General features: G+C 43.1%; 3 protein-coding genes across 3 annotated transcripts in view; all 3 read left to right on the forward strand.

The window, feature by feature from the left end:
- The window catches only part of LOC110056268 (neurobeachin-like protein 1), a 32,361-nt gene extending 29,738 nt beyond the window's left edge, over nucleotides 1-2,623 (forward strand). Inside the window, exons 40-41 of the mRNA XM_089296738.1 lie at nucleotides 417-724; nucleotides 1,346-2,623. Coding sequence (XP_089152864.1) covers nucleotides 417-724; nucleotides 1,346-1,475 — 438 coding nt within the window. The 3' untranslated portion in view covers nucleotides 1,476-2,623. The remainder of the gene's footprint in view (nucleotides 1-416; nucleotides 725-1,345) is intronic.
- A 1,440-nt stretch (nucleotides 2,624-4,063) lies between these two features.
- LOC110056266 (uncharacterized) lies at nucleotides 4,064-9,388 on the forward strand. The gene is made up of 4 exons (XM_020762725.2): nucleotides 4,064-4,241; nucleotides 6,291-6,549; nucleotides 7,734-7,881; nucleotides 8,732-9,388. Exons 1-4 carry the CDS (start codon nucleotides 4,130-4,132, stop codon nucleotides 9,122-9,124), a joined length of 912 nt encoding a protein of 303 aa, XP_020618384.2. The 5' UTR covers nucleotides 4,064-4,129; the 3' UTR covers nucleotides 9,125-9,388.
- Nucleotides 9,389-9,545: 157 nt separating this feature from the next.
- LOC149107438 (uncharacterized) lies at nucleotides 9,546-11,710 on the forward strand. The gene is made up of 2 exons (XM_089296985.1): nucleotides 9,546-10,777; nucleotides 11,331-11,710. The coding sequence occupies exons 1-2, from the start codon at nucleotides 9,653-9,655 to the stop codon at nucleotides 11,622-11,624; spliced, it is 1,419 nt and encodes a 472-aa protein (XP_089153111.1). The 5' UTR covers nucleotides 9,546-9,652; the 3' UTR covers nucleotides 11,625-11,710.
- The last annotated feature ends 10,097 nt before the right edge of the window (nucleotides 11,711-21,807 follow it).

Genomic DNA, 21,807 nt, shown 5'->3' on the forward strand with positions numbered 1-21,807 from the left:
AAAAGGATTAATTAAATTTAATAGGAGATTTAATAGGAGAATCTTTGTTCACAATATTTCCCTCATTCGCATGAGCGATACAGTTTCTGATGAAGCTACGAAAAAAATCAGTCCTGAATATTGAAAGGGCACAGCACGATTAACAGTTACTGTCCAAGGCATTTGAGCCTGATGTATTGAATACGTTTTGTGGGACGCGGATTTGAAAACTCAAATTTTACAAAGAATGTATGACCTCATTAGGGCTTTTGCCACCCAGAAATTTCGCTGTTTTTAAAAGCCATTTTCTCCTCGAATATTACACCCAAAGAGCCACAAATTTCACCAATTACTACGTTTCACAAGCTCTTTAAATGTTTGGAATCAATTCGTGTAACTAATTTGTGTAACTAACTTTGGCTGCTTCCTTTCACTAGGATGGAACCTGCATCATTTACACAGCGCGAAAAGGAGAATATGTGGTTACGCTAAGGCCCATGGGAACGGCTTCCTGTTCACAGCTCAGCCCTTGTCACGTGACCAGCCTAGCTCTGTCCGAATATGGAAACATTGTGGTGTTCTGCAAGCAAGAATCAAATCTTGCCCTGTGTAGATACTCTATCAATGGAAAACTTCTGTCAAAAGACGCTAAATTAAAAGAAGATGTCGTCGATATTTTAATTTCTGGCGAATATCTTGTTACTGGAGGTATCAATGGAAAACTGGAAATCAGGCAGTTACACAGGTTTGAAATCTGTATTTTAATTTTTTGTGTGTGTTTTACACGCCCCTGTGCGGTACAAAGCAGTGGCGATAGATGGTTGATGATACCATTCCTATGGGAAATTTTCAACAAACGTTTGAAGGGTTAGGAACTGTTAGCATGATCTTTGTACGATCTCCAGAAATCAAAGGAAACTGACCAGAATTTTTTTGGGTAATTTGTGTTAACTAAGCTCGAGGGTCATACAAGGAGAATATCCTTGCTCTTAACAGATTAATGAGTGATTTGTGACATGAATTATTGAAAAAATAACTTGACTCAGTGCAGTACTTAGAAAGTATTGGACTGACAGTAAACGTTCTGATTAGCTAATTTAAGGAAGCTACGTCATGGTTTATGCATCTTGAAAAGTTAAGCCTAAATTTTTCAAGCTCTTTGTTTGTAATCCGTGTCCATCTTCTCCATCCTTAACCATTCTCGTTCCTTTATGGTTTATTATTATCTTTTTGGTGTTTTTCTATCGTAGTAAACTGCTATTTTCAGGTTGTCTGCAATTTAATGGCAATTTTGTACGTGGCCAAAATAACTCAAAATATCGTGACTGAGCTTCTTTAAATGTGTGTTTCTGTACCTTTGTTGCAGTTTCCAAGTGTTAAAAAAGATGAATCTTTTAGTTCCAATTCGTTCCGTCTCGCTGGCGAGAGGGAACACTCACATCTTCGTTTGTCTCCAAGATGGCAAGCTCATCGTCATTGGTGTAGAAAGCTCGTGAGGTCAGCCACGTCATCGAATATCACGTGACGCACGTGAACGCACGTGACGTAATATGGCAAGCTCATCATCATTGGTGTAGAATTCTCGTGACGTCAGCCACGTCATCAAATATCACGTGACACGTGAATCTCCGCTTAAATGACAATTTCCTTTTTTAAATAATCGCCATGGCATCCATGGTTTTCAGGAAGAGAATATTTCAAACGGTCTATCCGTTACCTGTGTGGTCAAGTAGCAAGTTGAAGTGTAAATTTGTGGGAACTGGCTCAAGTTTCCTGTTGGATAATATTGACCCGTCTAGAACTTGCTTGAAACTGAACGCAGTAACGCTAAAGTGTAGTTAATTATATTAGTTTCAACATAACTTATAGTTAGGATTCCTTCACACTGTAATAAAATTCAATTTCAAATTGTTTCATTCCCAGTCGTTAAATGTGACGTCACAGAGGATGTTGTGTGACCAGCCATGTAACGAGTGACAAGTGTTATAAGACTTTCATTTTAAGACGCTATTTTTGAGTACCGTGGAAAAATTTCAACTCACCCTGTTAAAAATGTAAACAACTGTCTTCACCAATTCTAACGCTCATTGTAAGATAAAAAATTACTTATTGGAAGTTCCCACTAGAAAGCACAAGTGGAAGTATATTTTAGACACAATGTGTTGTCTTCTGTTCTTAGTAGTTTTTGTTTTTGTTTTTGTTTGTTGTTGTTGTTGTTGTTGTTTTTTTCATTTTGACATCATGTTTGTCAGTTTAAACTATTTTCCCTAGTCTACAAAAACTACAAAATCTAATTTTGCAGATCCAAGATGGCGGATTAAATGATGTCATATACCATAATCAACTACAGAACACCATCTTACCTTGTAGAGCAAGCTCTAGATTATTTAATACATGTACCATAATTGTTTCATTCCCAGTTGTAAGTGTCTTACAAAAGTGAGACTCAATGGGGGGGGGGGGGGGGGGGGGGACTCCATCAATTACCTCTGATCCTAAACCATGATCCTGACCCTAAATGTCAGCTCTAGTGAAAACCCTATCACTAAGTCAAGGAAATCTCCTGAATTGCATTATTCAATGATCCAATTTTTTACAATAAATATGCTTCCTTTTCCGCTTATCATTAAAAGATGTTATTCAATTCAGAGGTTTGATAAGTTTGTGGTAATAACCAATTATGTTCTGAAGCTTGCTATGCTTTCTATAAAAACAGATTCCTTGTTGTTGGTCTCTGGAAATCAATTTAGCTCCAACCATGTGAATTCTCTTGAGATTTATTGACCTTTTTATTAGTAAAACTAGGGTATCTAAAAGATAATAATGCTGCGGCACATTCTATTGATAGTGACATATTTTACGCAGTGATTCATCTACAACTTCATGCATGATGACACATGGATGGCGAGGTGTGACAAGGGATCGTGACAAAAAAGCGCATAGTGATCTGACCCATGTTTGAACATAAAAAGATACACATCAATCTCCCCTTTACCAGATCGCGGAAATCGAAAGATATGGAAGTTGTAGGAGCAGAAATCTAACTTATAAATTCTGTATTGATACGTATTAAATGTCTCAAGAATGTTGACAGACTGTGTCGAGGACGCGTCCATCGCGATTTGTGAAAATGCTAAAGCTTTAGCTTAAATTCATGTTTGGATGAAAAGAAATAGATCGCAGCATATATGAAATTAGCGTGTTCTACGGTTTTCGTTTGTTTTAATTATTCTGCAAGCTTTAGGAGCGACAATTTCCCTTCATTTACGAATTCGGCCAAGTAGGCGAGACTGCTAAGAAATGACATACTAAGTTTAAAATCAAGATGTCACAATTAATCGTCCAGATTTACAAACTGTCACATACTGCATGCATTAAGAACAAAAGCAAGAGTTGTGAAAGCAGGCACAATCTCCTTCACATCGTTTTACAGGTAAATCAGAGCAAAACACAACCACTAATCTTTCTCACTGGAATCCACGCGAAAAGGCGTCCTCCAGTAGTTCGTGGCGCAACGCACTCTGGTAAAAAGTGGCGCAGTGCACTCTGGTTAAATGCGATGCATTCTGGTAAAAAGTGATGAATTCGAGAATTTGGATCCCCTTTTATATATTCTTCCTAAATCCTGTTTATGTTGCTGCTCGCTCGCTACGCTCGCTCCGCAGCAATAAAATTAGCTAAAAATGTCTAAGTTACTCAAAACCGAGGCAACTGAGCCGCAAAACTTTGAAATTACTCGAATTCCGGTGTATCGGCTCTCTGTATTTTTGCACATGGATTTTTTGCTCTCGTTGTTTTAGAAGCTTCTGAGGAAGTTATATTTACTCCGTTATTGATGACATGCAGTAAAGCGTTTTGATTTTCCGTTAGGAAGAGAAGTCGTGTAATATATGTTCGTGACGCCAACGCATTGAGAATGATTTTGAAAAGTAACATCGTTGCGAGCTACGTGCGTGATAGCAGGTAAACATTTCGATATTGCTTTTCGACTAAGCGGAAAATTACTGATTTGGAACAAAAATTGTAATATAAACGAATGAAATGCAAATTTGATGTCTAATTTGTCATCTTTATGCAAAGTTTGCACTTTCCTCTCCAGCTTCGTACGACGACTTCGGTTAGAAATATCTGTCAGGTGTAGCGTCAAATCATGGTCGATTCGTTTAGACGGGCTTCAGTCGTTATCGGCGTAGTTGTGGCTGTGATAATCTTCATATCAGCTATGGTGGGGACATCACTTCGCAAACTGGATTCGGACGAAGGTAAATGTGGTGTAGAATATTTTGTATCGATTGTGTTTTCAAGGGCCCTGCATGTACGAGTCAAAATGCACACTCCTCACAAATATCTACGATTCACGCGAGAATTGATAGCCTTTAGGAGGTCAGTCGCCTTGCAAACTTTACCTGATGTTCATGGCTAGAGTGGGTTTCCAAGACTAACTTCTTCAAGCCGATGTAACTTAAAGTGAGCCAGGTCATTTATGAATTCGTTATTCTTACCTATAACGTTCCTTGCCGAAGTTGGCTCGCGAAGGTTTCCAAGGTTATAACGACGCAACACATATAAAAACAGTACTAGAAGATCTCAAAAATGTTAAAATTGTACAAAAAGTTGATTAAGAACAAAAATATATCTATAGCTACTCGGACATAAAATATAAATAAACAAAACAGGGAAACTAAAATACGTAAATTAGTCAGTAAAATACTTAAATATCTCAAAGAACTATGTTGGGATGTTACAAGCTTGTCAACAAGTTACAGAATGAATATTTGTTTAATCAATATCTGCATCAGAGGAATAAGAGATCTGAGAATACGTTTTGAAAGAATACGAAACCTTTATTTGATTGTTTACAAGATGTTCTGGAGGAACGGTGGTCGCTCGCCTCCGAATCGAGCGGTCTGGGTTCTAGCCGTGGCCGGGTACATTGTGTTGTGTTCTTGGGCAAAACACTTCATTCTCACAGTGCCTCTCTCCACCCAGGTGAATAAATTGGTACTGGTGAATTTAATGCTGGCGGGTAAACCTGCGATGAACTAGCATCGCATCCAGGGAGGAGTAGAAATACTCCTAGTCGCTTCATGCTACTGAAACCGGGATAAGCTCCGGCCTGGTGGGCTCGAATATAGACTCGAATGCAGAATTAACCTTTTTTACCTTTCAAAAAGATCTTTCATACAGTAGTTATAAATAATTCAATTTGTTTGATCTAGTTTTAAGTTAGTGGATAAAACCCTAGTGTGTGACCATTCAAATGAAAGCTATTGAGCAGTACTTTCATGTGGTACTGTTTATTATGTTGTACAAGGTGTTCGAAACTTTACGGGGATCTTCATAGAAAACCTCGTTGAGCTTGCTAAGATCTCCAGCCAAAAAAAAAAGTCTGTGGATGAAACCCAATAGTACGTGACCATGCAAATGAAAGCTATCGAGCAATACTTTCATATGGTACTGTTTATTTTGCTATTCAGGGTGGTTTTATAGGGCGCTTTCCATTCGACCAAAAATTCCGGCTTGAATTTCCGGAAATTTCCATGGACGAATGGTTCAGACTTTTCCGGTGTGGAAAACGACAAGCCGCACAGTTTTGTTCGCTTGGAATTTTTCAATGACTTCAAGGTTTAAGTCGCAACTACAGAAGCAAACAGAGCACTGATATGTCGACATCGTGACTTTTTATAGACCACAACGGCAGCGAAAAAGTCACAAAACAAAGGGTTTGATGAGTCCACAATGGTTCTGCACGCGTTATAAATCTTTGTACATTTCTTAGACAAGCTATGCCAAAACAAACAAGTACACCACCGGGACATTATTTTTATAAAACGCTTTCTTCACGAGTTTAGCTGCCGCTAGTATTTATCGACATATAAGTGGAATGATTCTAAAGTATTTCCATTTTTGAATACGCGTCGCCATCATCCTTGCGTGAGATGTTCAACTCGCTGTGATCGCGACCAAAAGAACTAGCATAGAAAATGAATAGAAAATCGCAGGGAGAAAATCGCGAATTTGCATAATTTCCGAAAAAGAGGACAACCTCTTGAGGAAAACCCAAATTTTCGAACATATTTTCCTGGAAATTTCCGTTCCATTTGATTTTCATCCTGGAATTTCCAGAATTTTCGGTTGAATGGTTCGCTTTTCGGAAATTCAACAATTTCGGGATTTTCTGGGACCTATCCCTGGAAATTTCCGTACCATTTGTCTCCGTTTCGAAAATTTCGGAAATTTTGGTCGAATGGAAAGCGCCCATGGATACGGTAAAATCCGGTAAATTGAAACATACTCTGTTTTATCATCAGTGGGTGTGGCCTACAACATCCATCAAAAGACACTGTCAAGCAACGTGAAGCGGGAAGGTCTCCACGCAGGCGCACCAGGTTACAAATTCATCACCTTCAAGAGTGTGTTCCAGAGCATTACATTTGACGTGGAGTGCCTTAATAAAGATGGCGTAGAAATCGACCTTTTCATCAAGCTTCAGTACCGAGCCAGGCCCAACAACCTCGTGGAGATCATTAAGCAGTTTAAGGACAGCGAAAACTATCTGGATATCCTCAAGTAAGGTTACTAATTTATGACGAAAATATAGTTAACTGTTGATGAATTCTAATGCCGTTGTTAAATTTGAAATTTAAGGGAAAGGTGCGATGACCTTATAGTTGGCGCAGTGTACTCTGGAAAGAGCACTCCTCCCTGGATTGTTTAGGGAGCTTAAGCAATGACAACGGCGACCCCGAGGACAACGCCTAGTAAAAAATGAATTTATATGTTATCTTCGAATTTCGTAATTGTCTGGATCTGTTCAGTGCGCCTATCGGTCTCAGAACTTGCTCAAGCTAAATATGTAACACCAGCGTTCAATTCCAAATGAAAATAAGAAAAATTAGCCGCCATCGTTCGTGTTCTCCAAAATACGCAGAACTTAGTCATTTCACGTTGTTTTTGCAGAGGACAGCTAAGAAATGTACAAAGATTTAGAACGCACGTGCACAGCTATTGTTTTGCTCATTAAACCTTTTGTTTGGTGACGCTTTCGTTGCCATTGCCGTCGTGGTTTGCTTGAGGTCCCTTATGTGTCGTGTTCTTGGGCAAGACATTTTACTCTCACAGTGCCTCTGCACAGCTACCGGCGAGTTTAATGATGCGGGGGGAGGGGTGGAGAGAATAGAAATGCTCTAATTCACTTTTTGATGTCACAGTAACACATGCAAGCTTCTTCCGGCGGGATAAAATACCTCGCTTCTTTATAAAAGAATGGAAGTTTGGAAAAATTCGAAAACTGCAGTTGTTCTCGACCACACATCGAGCAACTCTTAGGCTCATGAGTCATGAACTAATTCTTAACTAAAGCGCTCAAAATATTTTAAGTTCTTACGAACAATGGTGGGAAACAATGGCGGGCAGTACAGCAGTAGACCATTTCACAGTTGTTTGCTCGGTAACCTGGCCTTTGAGTGGCAGTAAGGCTGGAGGTGACCTTGCTTTGATACAGATCTCTCTGCTTTTGTCATGTAATTGTGCATAGTTAGCATTAGAACAACTTGATTTACACAACAGAAGCAGTGACGTCTGTATCAAAACAAGGTCACCTCCGGCTTCGCTGCCATTCAAAGGCCGGGTCACTAAGCAGACAACTGTAAAATGGACTACTGTTGTACTGCCCACCATTGTTGATATTGTATTATGTTATGCATAACAACACGGTGACTTGCTTATTCCTTACTTGTACTTTATACTTTTAGGAGCATTGGCGAGTCCTCTATACATGATGCCTGTAGCGGCTTTAACACAACTCAGCTGCAGTCACAACGTGCCTCGTTTCAGGACCTCGTCCGAAATACCCTGGGACGGCGATTTGCTACCGTGTGGGCTGACGTGGAAGATCTTCAGGTAATGACGGACAATCCAAAGATAATAAATGAAGTAGGATACGATCAGATGGCCTGGACAATATTGCACTTGATGTGACACTGTTTCACTTCCAAAGGGGATTTAGTTAAAAGTAACCATTGCATCCATAACCATTGGGGTACATTAAGAAAACTCTCCGAGTTATAAAACCATGTAGATCGCATGCAATGCGCCACAGGAAAAGTTGTTTTTTAGTGTAGAAATCTAAATTGTCAGCTGGCTTCTTCTGGCAAGAAAAGGCTAAAACAGAGTAAATGAAGTTATGTCTCATCCCCTATTCTTAGTGCCCCTTTCGCTTTCTCCGTTCCTTAAGTACGGTCTCCTTTCTTAACAAGCAATAGACTGCAAGGCTGATACTACGTGAAAAACGTTTCGAGACACCAACATGGCAAGAATTGATAAAGTAGGATCGCAACAGTGGACAGCTGTTTCGCCCTTCTTGGGGCTCGTCAGCATTGTGTAGCGAAGATATGTAACGCCAGCCCAACAGCCAACGCACATAAATTGCAAAGTGACCCGTTCACTATATCAAGTTCCGTACTTTGGCTGTTGGGCTGGCGTTACATATCTTCGCTACACAGTGCTGACGAGCCCCAAGAAGGGCGAAACAGCTGTCCACTGTTGCGATCCCACTTTATCGGTTCTTGTCATGTTGGTGTCTCGAAACGTTTTTCACGTAGTATCAGCCTTGCAGTCTATTGTTTGTCTTCATACATGTTTTGGCTGATCAGATCTCATGTAGACCCTACGTTCGCAGCGTTTATCGTATGCGGTCCCTTGCAGTTTCTGGTTTCTCCTTTCTTAACATCGTTTCTTCCATTCCACTTAGGTTGAAAGCATAAAGCGGCCGGAGTCATACGAAAAGGTTGTTAGAAACAAGGAGGCCGCGAAAGAAAACATCAAGGTTGCTGAAAACCAGCGCCCGCGGCAATTGGTTGAGGCGAGGACAGACAAAGAGGAAGCCCTCGCGCAGGCGCAGATTACAATCCAGCGCGCAGAATCCGCGGCCAGGGTGCTTTTATCTAAAGCTCGCGCTGAGGCGGAGAGTATCCGAGCAGCTTACGAAGCCGAGGCTCAAGCATTCCTGAAACTAAAGCAAGACAGTCTGAACACCACTGCAGGGTTATTGTCATATCTGGGAGTGAGGGCGATTTCTGAGAACAACAACACTATTAATGTCGCCATTGATGCTCCCGCTAAAACCAAGTACACCTACGTTTAAACTGGGGGAGGCATCTTTCTTTTGCTGCTATTATTAAGCAGAAAAACACATTAAACTTCGGATAAACGAAAAATAGTCGCCATTTTGTAGACGACCTCCAGGTAAATCATACTATAGTCAAAAAGTTTACGATAGTTCAGCCAATCAGATTGCAGCAGTTGCATCAGTCTACAATTCAGTTAAACTCTACTAATTGTGGATTTTTGCGTAAATCAAGTTGTTTGATTTTTTTCGATAAGAAAATTAAAATCCAGAGAACTTAAAGGGTGGAATCGAACTTCTTTTCCAGGTCCTAAGGGTCATGACCATATTCTTAAAGTTTAATCTTTGAGGTAATGTTAATGTTTGCAAGTGCTCTTTCAGATTTTTCCTTGCGCGCGCGCCGTGTTCGATTTTGTTTCGTCCTCAGGCTCGCGCAGTTACGTACTGCGAGCGTCATAAAGGAAAATTCAGATTCAAACACAAATTCTTGAGAGAAGTTGTGCGACTGATTTGTCAACTAAAAAAAAGTACTTTCACAGTGAAAATATGGGCGTCTGTTGTTCTACAACCGCAAAAGAAACAGGAGCATCGTCATCGCGACACTTTGTCTCAGTGGGTAGCTCGCCAAATTTATTTCCAACTGAAAACGAACACGGGCAAGATTCTGAGCTCGCGAGCCATGTTGAAGAAACACGTTCACGCCTTGAAAAAGCAGTGGAGACAGCGAGTGTAGTAGATCTTACTGAAAAGCGCTCAACAAGTGGATTTATTGAGACTGGTGTAGATCCCACGTCGGAGGCAAAACATTGCCCACGAGAAAAGAAGGACAGTTTGGAAAGTCTGTTGCACAGGCCTCACAGGAATAAAGAATGGAGTGAAGAGTCGTCCACCGAAAATGGGGATGGAAATAACGTCATTGCATTGAAGTCTTGTCCCTCCGGTGCAATAAGACGACTTAAGAAAGAGGACAGCATACGTCAGCTTAATTACAAAGATGAGATCATGCTGACTGACAACGTTGATAGCTTTGTAGAGAGGAAGATTCCAGAAGTCCCGGATGAAATAATCTCACTGGTGGAGGATATCGACCACATCTTAAACGACGACTTACCTGCCACGAAATCAATTAAAATCAACCTAATTGGTTCAAATGGGTTAAAATCGCCCAGATCCAGTGCAACACCGCCCTCATCCGCGAAAACAAACAAGAAAAAAGCAGAGAACTCACTGGCAGAGGATATCAACTACATCTTGAACGACGACTTGCCTGCCGCGGAATCAAATGGAATCAACCTAATTGGTTCTGATGGGTTAAATTCACCCACCTCCATTGTAACGCCGCGCTCATCCGTGAAAACAATCGAGGGGAAAGCAGATAAATCCCTGGCAGAGGATATCGACTACATCTTGGACGATGACATGCCTCCTGCGGAATGTAATGGGCAAAGTTCTCCCAGCTCTGATGTGATCCCACGCTCATCCACCAAACGAAATAAGGCCAAGAAAGAAGCTAAAGATAACAAACTAGAAAGTGATATCCAGAACATCGTAAGTAAAAGAAAACCTGATGCGAAATCAAATGGGACAAGTCTATCTATCGCTGGTGCAGCACCAGGCCCAAAAGCGATCTATGCCAAAAGGAAAAACAAGAAAATTGACGATAAAGAGCAGGTACTTGAAGAAGTATTACGGTCTTATTTTAAACAATGACATATGATATAACAAGCTCTTGGGTAAATGTTGTGACTATGACTGACTGACTGACTGACTGACTGACAGACTGACTGACTGACTGACAGACTGACTGACTGACTGACTGAATGACTGACTGACTGACTGACTGACTGACAGACTGACTGACTGACTGATTGAATGACTGACTGACTGACTGACTGACCGACTGAACGGATGATTGATTGACTGATTATATTAACTTATTTGGACAAAAGAGTAAGGAGGCGTTGAAAACGTTATATAGCTATTCCATTTCGTTTTCTGTTAAACCCCTTATTCAGTGGTTTAGAGCTGAACTAGAACTGGGCAGCGTTGAGCATTTTAGGCAATGTTGAAAAGAATTTCAACTGTGTCTCAGTTGGACTAAGGCCTCAATGTTCAGCTCCAAACTATAGAGCAACGGGCTCCATGTATAGTAACCAAAATGAATGTTACGATCGATGTATGTTACGAAGATTTCAATGCATCAATAGTTTCAAAACTGTTGCAGATGCAGAATGATCCCTTGGCAAGTTTGTGCGCAAAACAGCATGCGACGAATTATCCAACGAGGGAAGAAGAGGACATAGAAGATGAGAAACTAACAAAAGACATGGAATGTGCTTTGAATGACGCTGTCGCAACAGCTGAGTCAGGTGGGAAAATCAACTGTGGTGCGGTTTTATCCACGCAAAAGGCGCAGCGTAAAAAGAAAAAAGTCCACAAGGGGAAGAGACAAAAGGGAGCAAGAGAAACTAGCAGGCGATATCGACTATATCTTGAAGGACGACATCCCTGCGGCTGAAACAAAGGGGCAAATTTGATCTGGTACAGTTTCAACCTCACTAAAAGCACAACGTGTCAAGGAATATTTCATAAGGGAAAAACATATCAGTGACGAGGAGAAACTAGCAGATGATATCGAATACATCCTGAACGATTATGTCCCTGCAGTTAAATCAAAGGAAAACGTTTCCCCTGGAACAGTTTTATCCTCGAAGAAAGCAAGAAGTGCTAGGAAAATTCCACAAGGAAGAAAAACATAACAGAAGAAAAGAAACCAGCAGGCGATATTGACAGCATCTTGAACAACGATGTCACTGCAGCAGCATCAAGCCGGCAAATGTCCTCTGGTAGAGGTCCAACCACCAAAAAGGTACGGCCACCCAAGAAATGTTCCGCTAAGGAAAAAGAATTCAAAGACGACGAGGAACTAGTGAACAACATAGGCTTCTTCTTTAACGACGATATTCCTGCAACTGAATCACAGGGACAAATGTCCACTGGTGCAGTTTCATCCTCGAAAAAGGCACGGCGTGCTAAGAAAAGAGGAAACAAACTCACACATGATAAGAACATCGCAGGAAATGCCGACTATACTTTGAAAGATGACATCCCTGCAAATAAATCGAACCTCCAAGCTTCCTGTGGTAAAGTGTTGTCAAAGAAAACAGTGTCTAGTCAGGAATATTATCAAGCAGGTGATGACTTGACAAAAAATGAGAAAGATACCGTTAATGAAAGCAGTACATCAGATCTTAGCGCACTGGTGCCTCTTCAAGAGGATTTTTCAGTGGAACGTAGTCAGCAGGCAGATGAACAACTGGCAAAGGATATAGAGTATATTTTAAATGATATTCCCTTTGCTGCTGAACCAAATGAGGCAATCTCTTCCGTCCTTGCAGCATATCGAGGCCCAAGACTAGCAACCCTAAGCTTATGTTAGTGATGGATATGGACAAGATCTTCGATCCCGCATCCATAACAACTGCTAATCAGGAAGAGGATATCAAAACAGTCCAAGCTGCCTCAAATGAAACAACTTCGTCCAGGCCTGGAGCAGCTCCACGCCCAAGAAAGAAAACCCGAACGAGGAAATCAAGGTCTATGACAATCACAGAAAAAGGGGCGGAAGACACTGATTCAAAATCGTCAATAACATTAACCAACACGGTGATGCTATCACGAAGCGATTTCTCATCGGGCTCGGGCAAAGCAAAACACGATAGACAACATTCCACGAGAAAAACAGAGAACATGGGGGACAAAGCAGTGTCAAAGGAGACGGGTAATACCATAAAAGAAGACCATCATGTTGCTGAAACGAATGAACCAATTCCTTGTACTACTAATCTATTGCCTCGTTCGATAACCAGAGTAGTAATGCAAGCTTAAATGGGCCGTAACCAATCAGGAGCCGAGAAAGACAATAGGCTAATGTTTGGAGAACAATGGATGCTATTGTTCTCCAAATCCAAGGTGGCGCTATTTTATTTTTAGCCAATCCGGAGCCGAATTAAGAATTCAAGATGGCGGCGCCCACGAAAGTCGGCCATGTTGGAAAACAGCCCACCAGCCTCGACGGAGGACTGGGATCGGTCTCACGGATTTCCATGGCGACACAAATCACGCCAGAGTCACACAAAAAATGTCATGTAATTTCAAAATCGATACTTAAAGTGTCCTGTGGTCCTAAACGACAGAGGTCCGTCCGGCAAGTGGCCATGATGAAGACTGAGAGACTTGGGTCCGAGTCTAGCCTATATAGGGTGGTGCAAAGCATGGTGGGGCGATGACCTCATCGGGAGTCAATTAGAGAATAGATGACATCAACCTACATCAGACTCATTTACCTCGCTTTCATGCTGGGATTTTATTGAGATGCATCCAACTGTGACTCATGAAAATTCGTCTTCGTCTGGCAAGGGTGTCACGCGTCACGCAAAATTCAGTTTAAAAACAAAGATTATATTCTCCAAAAGTTCTGGTGTTACAAACTAGGTCGTGTGCTGAGTGACCAGCGTCCATACGCTATTTACAAACAAGGTATTTGCGTGCTGACGAAGGGGATAGAGTGTGTCATGTTAGATGAATGTTATTTTCTCAGTATAAAATAATGGTACCATTGATCATTGCTTTCAGGACATGTGGCGGCTCCTAACGGAGCCGTTTTTTGTTTTGATGTTTTACTTACTGCTCAATAATTGAACGCAGCCATAGTTTCTTCCTGTTCGCAACTCTCCTCTGAAGAACCATCTCCTTAGAGTGTCGAATAGGTTTCGGGAGTACTGTCGCCATGGAGTTTTGGTCCTCCTCCTCCACCGCCTTCTCCTCCTCCTCCACCTCCTCCTTCTCCTCCTCGTCCTCCTTCTCCTCCTTTTTCTCCTCCACCTCCTCCTCCTCTTTCACCTCTTTCTCTTCCTCCTCCTCCACCTCCTCCTCCTCGTCCACCTCCTCCTCCTCGTCCACCTCCTCCTCCTCCACCTCTCCCTCCACATCCTCCTCCTCTTCCTCCACCACCTCCTCCTCCTCGTCCGCCTCCACCTCCTCCTGCTCCTCCTCCAACTCCTCCTTCCCCTTCTCCTACTCCTCCTCCTTCCCCTCCTTCACCTCCTCCTCCTCCAACTCCTCCTCCCCCTTCTCCTTCTCCTCCACCTCCCCCTCCTCCACCTCCTTCTCCTCCTCCTCCACCTCCTACTCCTTCTCCTCCTCCACCTCCTACTCCTTCTCCTCCTCTTCTTGCTCCTCTTTCACCTCCCTCCACCTCCTCCACATACTCCTTCTCCACCTCCTCCACCTCCTCCTCTTCCTCCTCTTTCTCTTTCACCTCTTCCTCCATCTCTTCCACCTCTTCCTTTTCTTTTTCCTTTACCTCTTCCTCCTTCTCCGTCACCTCCGCTACCTCCTCCTCCTCCTTCTCCTCCTCCTCCAACTCCTCCTCCAACTCCTCCTCCTCCTCTTACACCTCTTCCTTTTTCTCTTCCACCTCCTCCTCCTACATCTCCTCCTCCTCTTCCTCCATCTCCTCCTCCACCTAATCCTCCTTCTCCTCCTTCTCGTCCCCCTACACCTCCTCCGCTTCCTCTTCGTCCACCTCCTCCTCCATTTCCTACTCCTCCTCTTCCTCCACCTCCTCCTCCACCTCCTCCATCTCCTCCCCCTCCTCCCCCTCCTCCACCTCCTCCTCCACCTCTTACTCCCCCTCCCCTTCCTCCTCCTCCTTCACCTCCTCCTCCATCTCTTCCACCTCTTCCTTTTCCTTCTCCTTCACCTCCTCCACCGTCTCCCTCTCCTCCTCCTCTTTCATCTCTTCCTTTTCCTCCTCTTACATCTCCTTCTCCTCGTCCACCACCTCCTCCTCTTCCTCGTCCTCCTACACCTCCTCCTGCTCCTCCTCTTCTTCCTCCACCTTCTCCTTTACCTCATCGTGCTCCTCCTCGAACTCCGCTTCCTCCCCCACCTCCGTTTCCTCCACCTCCTTCTCCACCTCCTACTCGTCCTCCACTTTCACCTCTTCCTCTTCCACCTCTTCCTCTTCCACCTCTTCCTCTTCCACCTCCTCCTCTTTACCTCTTCGTCCACCGCCACCTCCACCTCCTCCTTCTCGTCCTCTTCCCCCACTTCCTCCACCCTCTCTTCCTCCACCTCCTCCTCCTCCACCTCTTCCTCCTCCTCCTCTTCCTCCACCTCCTCTCCAACCTCCTCCTCGCCCACCTCCACCTCCTCCTCGCCCACCTCCACCTCCTCCTGCTCCTCCTCCTCCAACTTCTCCTCCCTTTCTCCTTCTCCTCCACCTCCCCCTCCTCCATCTCCTTCTCCACCTCCTACTCCACCTCCTTCTCCTTCTCCTCTTTCTCCACCTCGTTTTCCACGTTCTCCTCCTCCACCTTCTCCTGCTCTTTCTCCTTCTCCTTCACCTCCTCCTCCATCTCTTCCACCTCTTGCTTTCCTTCTCCTTTAACTCCTCCTTCTCTGTCACCTCGTCCACCTCCTCCTTCTCTTTCTCCTCCTCCTCCTCCAACTCCTCTTTCTCCTTTTACACCTCTTCCTTTTCCTCCTCCACCACCTCTTCCTCCTCTTACATCTCCTCTTCCTCTTACTCCACCTCCTCCTCCACTTCCCCCCTTCTCGTTCTCTTCGTCCTCCTACACCTCCTCCTCCTCTTCGTCCACCTCCTCTTCCACCTCCTCCACCTCCTCCTCCTCTTTCTCCATTTTTTCCTCCACCTCCTCCTTCTCCTTCTCCTTCACCTCTTCCTTCTCGTCCTCCTCCACCTCCGCCTGCTTCTTTTTCTCTTCCAACTCCTTTTCGTCCTTCTCCACCCCCTCCTCCAGCTCCTCCTCGTCGTCCTCCACCTTCTTCTGCTCCTCCTCCTCCTCCGTCTTCTTCACCTCCTCCTCCTCTTCCACCTCTTCCACCTCTTCCTCTTCCTTCTCCTCCTCCGCAAGTCGTTTGTTTTTCCTTTCCTCCATGATCGTAACGATTAACTAAATTACCAATAATTATCGGCCAAGGATAAATATAATACTTCATCTAACTTAAATCATTTGAAGTAAGGAGTCTGTGAGTGAAACATGTCGTTATCATGCCGTTGTTGCCAGGGACTCTTTACGCCTGAAGAGAATAGAATCCGTCACGAGAAACATAGTTGTCAAAGGAAAAAACACCAGAGGATATCACAAAGATCTCATATCCTACCGAAAAGCACCATGGGATCCCTAGTGAAATAGAAATGGGAGAAGCGTTTCGGTTCAAGACACCCTCTAGTATTTTGATCGTGGGCCCTTCTGGTTGTGGCAAGGCTTGTTTTACCGAATCGTTACTCTTGGATTACTTGGAAGAATTGTTTGTAAACCCCCCCCCCCCCCCTACGATTCATTATGGCTACGGGGCGAGGCAAGATGATTCCGAGACATGAAAGTCGCTGGTGTGCAATTTCACGAAGGGATTCCAGAGTCAGACCATCTCAAGTCATGGTCTCGGTAGGGTGGATTCCTCGTATTAGACGATCTGATGGCAGAGGGAGGTGAGGACAAAGCGTTGCTGGACTTATTTACCAAACACTCTCATCATCAAAATATCACCATGTTATACTTGTGCCAAGACATGTTTCCACCAGGCAAATACGCCAAGAGTATTTCCAGGGACGCCCACTATATCGTAGCCTTCAAAAATCCAAGAGATCAATTAGGGATGAAGAATTTACTGCTTCAAGCTTTTCCCACTTGCTGGTAAGGCATGATGGACGCCTATCAAAAAGTGACCGAACGACCGTTTGGGTACACGGTCCTGGATTTACATCCCGCCAGTGATGACAGGAAGCGCGTGTTTAGTCACCTCCTGACGCATGAAGGATACCCGCGCTGGCATCGAAGAAAGAAAGAGGAAGTCTGATCCTTGACTAAAATGGTATATTAAATATCATTTTGATCCACTCGGCTCATTTGAAGCACGTTGTCTTGGGTGAAGGTCGACGAGAACCATCGATGATCGTTCAACAGATGTTTTTGGCCCCGTAGAAGATAACAATGATGAAAACGTAGATGAGGAAGAGGAAGTGGAAGAAGAGGAGCCTGAAGAGGGACAGGAAGAAGAGGAGGATAGTAGCAGCTCCGAAGAGGAAGAAGAAGTCCGTTACGTCAAAAGAGTCCGTTACGTCAAAATGTCGGGGAAGATCTCAAAGAATCCTACCTGAAAGAAGTCCAGCAGTTCCTGGATAAAGGAAAATCCCTAAACTATGCCGAAAATGCTGCTTTCAATGCCCTATTACCTGTAAGTAGAAGAAGGCTACGAAGGACTTAGAGCGTCTTCAATGAACTCATCGTATCAAACACGACGCAATACACCGTAAAGTCATGAAGACTCTTCGACGCTTTATTGAGGAAGACGACATGGGTTTTGACGAAGCGGCCGAGTCGGCAGTGGCGAAACGGAAATTGCTGTTAAACAGACTAATGCAAAAGAAGTTACTCCCCGACGATGATGACGAAGAGGAAGTAGAAGAGACCTGAATTAGCGATGTGACTCTTATAAGAGTGTGTGACGCCACACATGCAAGATGAATTGCTCCAATCAACTGTCAGGGAAAAAAATAAAATAAAATAAAATGAAATAAAAAAAAAGATGAATTGCTCCAATCAACTGTCAGGGATGACCAGAAGGTTGTCTGTAAAAAGGCCTACCATAAAAAAATATTATGCAAAGAACAGAGAGCGAATCCTGGCCCAACAAAAAAGATATCGTGCAGAGAACGTCGGGATTCTCAAAACCCGTCGTAAAAGATGGTATGAAAACAACAAGGAACGACTCGTCAGCAGCCAGAGAGCCTATTGTCAACAGAACAAGGAGCACATCAGGAATTACCGAAGACAATACAGTAAAAACAACAGGGAACGGATCAACGAGAACTGGAGAAGTTATTATGCCAAGAATAAGGAGCGGATCAGGCAAAGACTTCATGACCAAAAGCAACGAAAACTAGGCCAGAATATCGTGCGTTTTGGGGCCTGGGATCAAGAATCTGAGAAACAGGAAACGAGTCTAGTTCTCAACACTTTGTGGAATTCCGACTGTCAAGACTTAAAATTATAATCAATTCTCCCTTTGGAGTTATTATCATCCAATAAACGTTATAAAGACTCAGACTCGTTGTTTTGTTTATAACAATTTAATGGCATTACTGTGGGGTATACCCCCTTATCCCCCCGTCTTCTCATTGATTCTTGACCACGTGATATCGCGTACCCCCTATCCCCCAACTTCTCATTGGTTGTTAACCACCTGACATTGTCTATTGTTTGTGAATACCCGTTTATAAGTCAAACGGTCTTGAGAGAGTTCATTTTACTTGTGACAACGTTCAGCTCACGTCTCCTTTGTAGTTTCTTTCCTGTCTTGGCAGTTATGGAGTTGAGTGATCAAGAGCTGTGCGTCGCTTTAGAGGAAAGGACTATGTTTGATGTAAGTGATTTATTTTTGTACCTATTGGAAACTCGCCTAGACAACTATAATTGTTGAATTAGGAGCGATTTGTAGTGTTTGTTGGATCTTTACTTCAAGCGAGAAAAGTTTGAAATTTCTTAAATGTTATTCTCAAGGGGTAAGACTGATACAGCTTCTAAACATACGCTTTTCGGTTTCAATTTCTCCAACTATGACAACTCAAGTTGACGATGGATTGCGACAAAGATTTCGACGCTACGATTTCACAAGCACTTTTGTGGAGAGAGATCTTTCTCTTCCTAGCAACTCATTGGTTGACGGTGCGCCATCGCCAAAGATTAACGGGGAGGTGAGACTAAAGGAGATGATTAAATCAAAACTTCATGGCGACAGTACCTCAGAAACTTATTCAACACTCTAAAGAGATGGTTCTTTAGAGGAGAGTTGCGAACAGGAAGAGACTATGTCTGCGTTCAATTATTGAGCAGTAAGTAAAACATCAAAACAAAAAACGGCTCCTTCAGGAGCCGCCACATGTCCTAAAAGCAAGGATCAATGGTACCATTATTTTATACTGAGAAAATAACATTCATCTGACAAAGCACACTCTATCCCCTTCATCAGCATGCAAATACCTTGTTTGTAAATAGCGTATGGACGCTGGTCACTCAGCACACGACCTAGTTTGTAACACCAGAACTTTTGGAGAATATAATCTTTGTTTTTAAACTGAATTTTGCGTGACGCGTGATACCCTTGCCGGACGAATACGAATTTTCATGAGTCACAGTTGGATGCATCTCAATAAATCCCAGCATGAAAGCGAGGTAAATGGGTTTTACGTAGGTTGATGTCATCTATTCTCTAATTGACTTCCAGTTAGGTCATCGCCCCTCCGTGCTTTGCACCACCCTATATAGGCTAGACTCGGACCCAAGTCTCTCAGTCTTCATCATGGCCACTTGCCGGACGGACCTCTGTCGTTTAGGACCACAGGACACTTTAAGTATCGATTTTGAAGTTGCATGACATTTTTTGCGTGACCCTGGCGTGATTTGTGTCGTCATGGAAATCCATGAGACCGATCCCAGTCCTCCGTCGAGGCTAGTGGGCTGTTTTCCAACATGGCCGACTTTCGTGGGCGCCGCCATCTTGAATTCTTAATTCGGCTCCGGATTGGCTAAAAATAAAATAGCGCCACCTTGGATTTGGAGAACAATAGCATCCATTGTTCTCCAAATAATAGCCTATTGTCTTTCTCGGCTCCTGATTGGTTACGGCCCATTTTCACGGAAAACCAAGTTGACGGTTAACGTCGACTTATTGCTTCAAATAGTAACGATCGTAAACTGAAGTAACAATATAACGAATTTCTAATCAATTTACTTGAAATGCTGCGTAACATAAGACCAAGGGGGCGTGTAACAATATACGTGTGTACGTCGATAACGCGAGAAAATAACAACGAACAACGTAAATTATACATAGACAAATCATTATAAACTGCGTTAAAACTACTCGAGATTGTATGAACAATTAAAAGATGAACATTTGCGACTGATCAACAGCCCAGAATCATGCCTAGCCTTAAATGTGGGCGTAACTAGATGAGGCTCTAATTTATGCGATTGCTCCCTTTTTGAATCCAAGACAATCAAAATTGTGTTATGTACGATTCTGTACATATATCTGCTTTCGCCCAAAATAGAACAAACTAAATCTAAACAAACTAAATAAAACTACGAAAATCACTTACATATCGGTCCCGCTTGTGCCAAGGTTAGGAGACGAAGGACAGCAAAGGTGCTACTAAGCGAGGCGAAATCTTACGAAACTCTGTTAAAGGGACGCTAACTAAGCTTTTATATGCGCGTGGTGACGCTAAAAGGTCCGATTACAAAACCAATAGGAAACTAGATAAGCATACGTAAACATTGTAACTAAGTTCGTTACTAAGACCTAGGCACGCAATCAAGCCAATCGATCATTGATCTAATAAAAATTGAGACTTTGGCTAGTATCCTCAACAAGATTATGGAAATTCCAGCACCTGACTTTGGTGCCTCAGGGAAAAATCTTTGTAATGTTGGAACAAGTTTAAGAAAGAAGAATTCCTCGACACAGCCCAAACAAGGTAAACAAGCAGCGAAGCTTAACAGTATGAGTAAAGCGAGGAAAACAAACTCCAGAAAGAAAGTAGCGGGTGAAGCAAGTGGTATGGTTGCTAAGAAGCTTACTGGGCAGACAACAATATTGGATTCCCGTCTGAAGTTAAAACTATGAATTGTGACAGTGGATGCTCCGTTGCCAGTGGAGATAACAAGCGACCCATGGCGGCAGGATCTTCTTCCCACATCATCCGACAACAGCCAAAAAAGGGAAAACGAACAGTTCCAGCTATGCTGATCAAGGAAGAAAACACCGTGCGAAAACCGCGCATGAGAGCTTTTAGAAAAACCGCTGAACCATCGCTTAGAGGCAAGGCAACACAGAAACGCCGCTGTGCCTGTGACCGGCGGAAAGAGCACCAGAACCAGTCCTGGAATCCTTTATGAATCTGAGGAACTGGAACTGATGAAGCAGATCAAGAAAGATTCTCGATGCTGCTGACTCGGACTTTGACAAAAAAACAAAAACAAAAAAATCATAAAAGAAAAAACGAAAAGAGAACAGAAAACCTCTATCTTAATACAGATACCTATTTGACTAACTATTTTACGTTTTTTTTTGTAATTTATGTTCACGCAGCAGGGTTGTTATGGAGGTAACAGATGAATTTTTCTGCTTTGCTTTACTGCTATGGCATATGACATATCAATTTCATTTCGGCTTCAGTGCATTCGTTCAAAATTCAGTTTATGAAAATCAACAAATTCTTGCGGTATTGGAATCAGTCTTAGAGGAACAGAAAGCGAGGTAACTTGGGGCCAGTCAACTTCAATCGTCATTCCATTTTCTAATCTCCCAATCCCCTGTCCTCGACACTCTTTATCCCTCGGCACTCGCCTCACCTCCTCCTTCCTCTATGACTGAAGATCCAAATAGACCAGCCTGGATTTTAGAGATGGGTTCCAAAATAAGAACTCAGAGAACATCAGTGCTCCAGATGCCGCTCTATGGCAGCGACAAAATGTGTGGATTGGAGATACTAACTCGCTGTCTTGCACTGTGGTTGAAAACGTTTGCAGACCTAAAGGAACTACATTTGATACCTACAATCACGTCACGCTTGTTTCAACACAGCCTTTAAAAAGAGATAGCAAAGA

This window comes from Orbicella faveolata, unplaced genomic scaffold, assembly GCF_042242905.1.
Source record: "Orbicella faveolata isolate gen_17 unplaced genomic scaffold, um_ofav_v1 contig_27, whole genome shotgun sequence".
In the NCBI taxonomy this organism is placed as follows: Eukaryota; Metazoa; Cnidaria; class Anthozoa; order Scleractinia; family Merulinidae; genus Orbicella; species Orbicella faveolata.

Coding starts and splice junctions, on each gene's coding strand:
- LOC110056266 (XM_020762725.2), top strand. CDS start 4,130: ATGGTCGATTCGTTTAGACGGGCTTCAGTCGTTATCGGCGTAGTTGTG. Junction 4,242..6,290: donor CAAACTGGATTCGGACGAAG/GTAAATGTGGTG, acceptor TTTTATCATCAG/TGGGTGTGGCCTACAACATC. Junction 6,550..7,733: donor AACTATCTGGATATCCTCAA/GTAAGGTTACTA, acceptor TTATACTTTTAG/GAGCATTGGCGAGTCCTCTA.
- LOC149107438 (XM_089296985.1), top strand. CDS start 9,653: ATGGGCGTCTGTTGTTCTACAACCGCAAAAGAAACAGGAGCATCGTCA. Junction 10,778..11,330: donor AAATTGACGATAAAGAGCAG/GTACTTGAAGAA, acceptor AAACTGTTGCAG/ATGCAGAATGATCCCTTGGC.